Source organism: Chrysochloris asiatica, unplaced genomic scaffold (assembly GCF_000296735.1).
Source record: "Chrysochloris asiatica unplaced genomic scaffold, ChrAsi1.0 scaffold00023, whole genome shotgun sequence".
Taxonomy (NCBI): domain Eukaryota; kingdom Metazoa; phylum Chordata; class Mammalia; order Afrosoricida; family Chrysochloridae; genus Chrysochloris; species Chrysochloris asiatica.
The window spans coordinates 4,325,324-4,330,114 of NW_006408541.1; the positions used below are offsets into that span (position 1 = coordinate 4,325,324).

At 46.9% G+C, this 4,791-nt stretch overlaps 1 protein-coding gene across 1 annotated transcript in view; it reads right to left on the reverse strand.

Annotated features, from left to right (window-relative positions):
• Window positions 1-1,820, reverse strand: part of RTFDC1 (replication termination factor 2 domain containing 1) — a 54,074-nt gene extending 52,254 nt beyond the window's left edge. The window contains exon 1 of the mRNA XM_006839159.1: window positions 1,752-1,820. Within this exon, the coding sequence (XP_006839222.1) occupies window positions 1,752-1,820 (69 nt within the window). The remainder of the gene's footprint in view (window positions 1-1,751) is intronic.
• Between the last annotated feature and the right edge of the window lie 2,971 nt (window positions 1,821-4,791).

The window sequence follows — 4,791 nt, forward strand, 5'->3', positions numbered from 1 at the left end:
AGTGGGAATGTCCCACCTCAGAAGGTTCTGGATGGGGCTCAGGATTCCACCTACAGTCCACACAAATTTTTAAAAGCCCCTCATATTTACTGTGCCCCAAATGTTGGCAGTTATGGAGGCCAAAGGGCAGTGCTTACCAGGCAATGCGGGGAGTAAACACAAACAAAGCCCACTGTCAGGGAGTTGATTCCAACTCATCATGACCGCTATAAAGAAAACATTAGTTGACACACCGTGCACAGGGACTTGCTGATGTTAATAGCGCCATCGAGTTGCTCTGACTCACAGAGACCTTGTAAAAGGTTTCTGAGGAGCAACTGGTAACTTTGAACAGCCCACCCTGTTGTTAAAAGAACCTTGCGGTCCAGTGATTATCCTACAGCGTCACACCAGGATTCCATACAGGGTGGTAAGAGAGACTTTGTAAAATAGTATTATTGTTGTTAAGTGCTGTAGAGTTGGGTTTGACTCTTAGCTTTCTGAAGAACAGCTGGTGGGTTTGAATCACAGAGCTTGTGGTTCACAGCCCAGCGCTTATCCTATAGCACCAGACCAGGAGTCCTTATAAGCTAGTTCCTACCCCAAACTAAGGAGTCCTGATGTAGTGCTGTGGGTCAGAACCGACTCAATGGCACTTAACAACAACCCCAATTCATCGCGGGAAAGAGAAGGTTTGGACAAACTTTTCAATAATAAAAAGCGTGTAAAGTACCTACTGTGGTGCTATAAGATAAGCACTGAACTGCAATCATTAGGTTGACAATTCAAACCCATCAGCTGCTCCTCAGAAACCCTACACAGGGCAGCTATGAGTCAAAACCAACTTGACAGCACTTAACAACATCTGCTATGAGAGTCCTGATGTGGTGCTGATGGATAAGCACTGGACTACTAACCTGAAGGTCAGCAGTTCAAGCCAGCAGCTCCCAGAAACCCTATACGGGGGTCCTGTGATCCTGGAACATGTGGGTAGTATGACTATTCTGAGAAAATGAAGTTAGTGGGAGAAGAGCTCAACAGTCTTTTTTTTTTTATGATGGTTACTAACCGCACTGGGTTCAAATCCTGGCTCTGTCACTTGCTAGATTTGCAACTTTCTCCTCCTGAAACTCAGTTTCCAAGTTTATACAATAGGATCTAGGACAGTACCTACACTACCGGGCTGTTGTATTAAATGATAACCCTGCCAAGCGTTCTGTGCGGTGAATGGCAAATTCGATAAACCTAAATTATTACTGATGGTGGTGGTTATATGCCGTGGCGTTGGTGCCGACCCATAGCGACCCTGTACAGGGTTTCCAAGGCTATAAATCTTTACGGGAGCAAAAAGCCTCATCTTTCTCCCGCAGAACCGCTGGTAGTTTCGAACTGCTGACTTTGAGGTTGAAACTACCAACAGGGTGGGCCCGACTCGTAACCACTACACTACTGTTGTTGTTTTTGTTAAGTGCCGTCAAGTCGGTTCCGATCCATAGCGACCCTATATAGAGTTTCTGAGGAGAGGCTGGTGAGCTTGAACCGCCGACCATGTGGTTCAAACGGACTTTGCAGTCCAGAGCATTAACCCACAGGGCCATACCAGAACTCCTTAAATTACAAACACTGTTGTGAATTTCGACGTCTTGAAATGGACAAACAAGCGTATCTGGGTGTGGAATCCCGCCGGCTCCCCCTTTCCAGTCTCCCGTTCCGCCCTGGAGGAGTCCACATTCCCCACCACCCCCGCGCCCAATCGGGCTCGCATAGCTTACCTTCTCAACTTTCTTGGGCCCCTTCACCAGTTCGTGCCTCTTGGGGATAGTTCCTCCGTCGCAACCCATAGTAAGCTGGGGATGAGAGCAGCCAAAACAACTCCACCAACACTTCCGGGGTTGCGGCCTGCAGCGACCATAACTTCCGGCGCGCCGCGGTGACGCATCCTCGTCGCGACTGAGTAAGGCGTGGCAGTGGCGGTGCCGTTGCTAAGTTCTAGTTGCCATGGAGAGCGTTGCTGGGCGTGGCCCTACAGCGTGAGCTGTCAGAGAGCTGTCAGCTCCGCCTGCGGGTGAGCCTGGAGCTGCGGGGTTGGCTGGTTCCTTCCTCTTTCCAGTGGGCCCCAGCTTTCTGCTGCCTGATCACAAATGCTCGCCCACCGCCGAGGGCGACCAGGGCGTGGGCGACAAGCAGCGCCCAATCCTATTTGGCACATCCCATTCCAGCCTGGCGCTCCGGGGGTCTTATGGATACTATGAATGATTCATATGAATGTTGTTAGGTGCCGTCGAGTCGTCCCGACCCCTAACGACCCTAAGTACAACAGAATGGAAACATTCTACGTCCTACGACTTTCTCACAATTGTTGCAGACACTGTCAATCCATCTCATTGAAGGCCTTCCTCTTTTTCATCAACCCACTTTAGCAAGCCATGAGGTCCTCTCTGGGGACTTGTCCTTCCTGATAACACATCCAAATCAACATCTTTTCTCTTTAACACTTTAAAGAGGTCTTTTCAACCAATCTGCCCAGTGAATTACTTGTTTGATTTCTTGACTGCTGCTTCCATGAGGGTTGATTGTGGATCCAAGTAAAATGAAATCCTTGACAGCTTCAACCTTTTCTGTTTTTCATGATGATCATTGGTCCATTCTGAGGATTTTTGTTTTCTTTATATTGACGTGTAATCCATAATGAAGGATGTGGTATTTGATTTTCATCAGTAAGTGCTTCAAGTCCTCTTTGCTTTTAGCAAGCCAGCTTATGTCTTCTGTATATCACTGGTTAATTCAGTTAACTTGCGTTTAAAGAGGGAACAGAGCACGGGCTGTGTCCTACTCACAGAAAATCCTGTGAAGCGATGTTATAGGAGATTCTGGGGGTGTGGGGAACCTTGTATTAAAAAACAAACACCTGGCAACAAACCCACTACTATCTAGTTAGTTTCCACTCATAACGACCCTAAAGGACAAAGAAGAACTCCCCCATAGTTTCCAAGGCTGGAATCAGAAGGAGACAGCCTAAGGAGCTGTTGGTGGCTTTGAACAACTAACTTTTTGATTAACAGCCCAATCTTAACCCAATGACTACATCACCAGGGCTCCTTGAAGTTCTCTGTGAAAGACCTGAAAGTGTATGATAATGCCAGAGAATTACCCTTTCCCCCATTAAAGAGCAGATATAATTGGAGTCCTGGTGTGGCACTGTAGAGTAAGCATTGGACTGCTAACCACTGTGGGATAAAGCACTGGACTGAAAGGTCAGTGTGAACCACAAGGTCGGTGGTTCAAACTCACCAACTACTCCTTGGTAGTCCTTTACAGGGTCACTATGATTCGGAACCAACGCGATGGCACTTTACAACAACAACAAGTGAAATAAAGAGATAGAACTAGTCCCCAACTTGGTAACAAATGTCCAGCATGCCTTCCAGAAAATATGGGGATTTGGAAATTCCAAATACCTGTTCATGCACTTAATGAAAATGAAAAGAATGAATCCTTGAATCAGTCAGAGGCGAATGGTTTATTTTGATGCCAATGACATGAATTGTGAGTTCCAAGAGGATGGGGACTTTTCCTCACTAATCAATGTAACTGACTGGCATAAATGGTTAAGCACTTGATTACTAGCTGAAAGGAAGTCAGTGTGAACCCACCTAGAGGCACCTTGGCAGACAAGCTTGGCCATGTGCTTCGGAATGGTCACAGACTTGAAAACCAGTTTTCCTCTGCACCTGGGGCTGCTCCATGGGTCAGGGTTTACTAAGAACAACACCACGCCTAGAAGAGTCTTTCAGGCATTGAAAACATAGTTTCTCAAGAAACCAAGAGAAAGTACTGGTCCAGAGAGGAGTGATGACCCAACCTTGGCAGATCCTATAACTGCTAAGTTCTTGTGTTCTGGCAAGTCAATTCTGACTCAATAACGACCCCATAGGGGTTTCCAGTCTTAATCTTTACAGGAGCAGATCACCACGTCTTTTCTCTCATGGAGCCTCTGGGAGGTTCGAACAGCCAATCTTTCAGTTAACAGCTGAACACTTAAACCATTGCACCACTAGGGCTCCTGACCAAGCACTATTGTTGTTATTGTCAAGTGCCTTCGAGTTGGTTCCGACTCATAGCGACCCTGTGTAGGGTTTCTGAGGAGTGGCTAACGAGTTTGAACCACCGACCTTGCGGTTCAAACTGATCTTGTGGTCCAGGGCATTATCCTACAGCACCAGACCGGAATTCCCAAGTATTGCTGTTGTGAAGTGCTGTCGAGTCAGTTCTGACTTGTAGTTCTGACTGTACAGGGTTTCCGAGGATCAGCTGGTGGGTTTGAACTGCCAGCCTTGTGGTTCACAGTACAGTGCTGATCCTACAATGCCCCAGCAGGAGTCCAAGTACTATTAGTATCCCATTTCACAGATGAGGAAACAAAGGTCCAGAGAAGTCAAATGACTTCTCCAAGATCCCATAGCTGGTGAGAGAACTGAGAAAGGATTCTAGAATTGGTTCTGTCTGGTAGCAAACTACAGAGCGAGAACAACAAAACCCCAAGGATTCTTAACTCTCAAAGCAGTGCTCTTTTCTAGCAAGTAAATCTACCCCTCACCTAGTTCATTTGGGGAAGAAAAGAAAAATAGTGCTTTCTTAAGGCACCACCACGCATTGGTAAAATGGAAGCCCCCTCTCATCTGTCCTCAGTACAGCCTCAAGATGTAGGGGGCGTAGTTGCCTTTTGCTCTGCTAATGAGAACCCTAAGACTCAGAGGCACGTGGCAGCAGTCAAGAAATCAAATGACATATTGCATTAGGCAAATCTGCTGC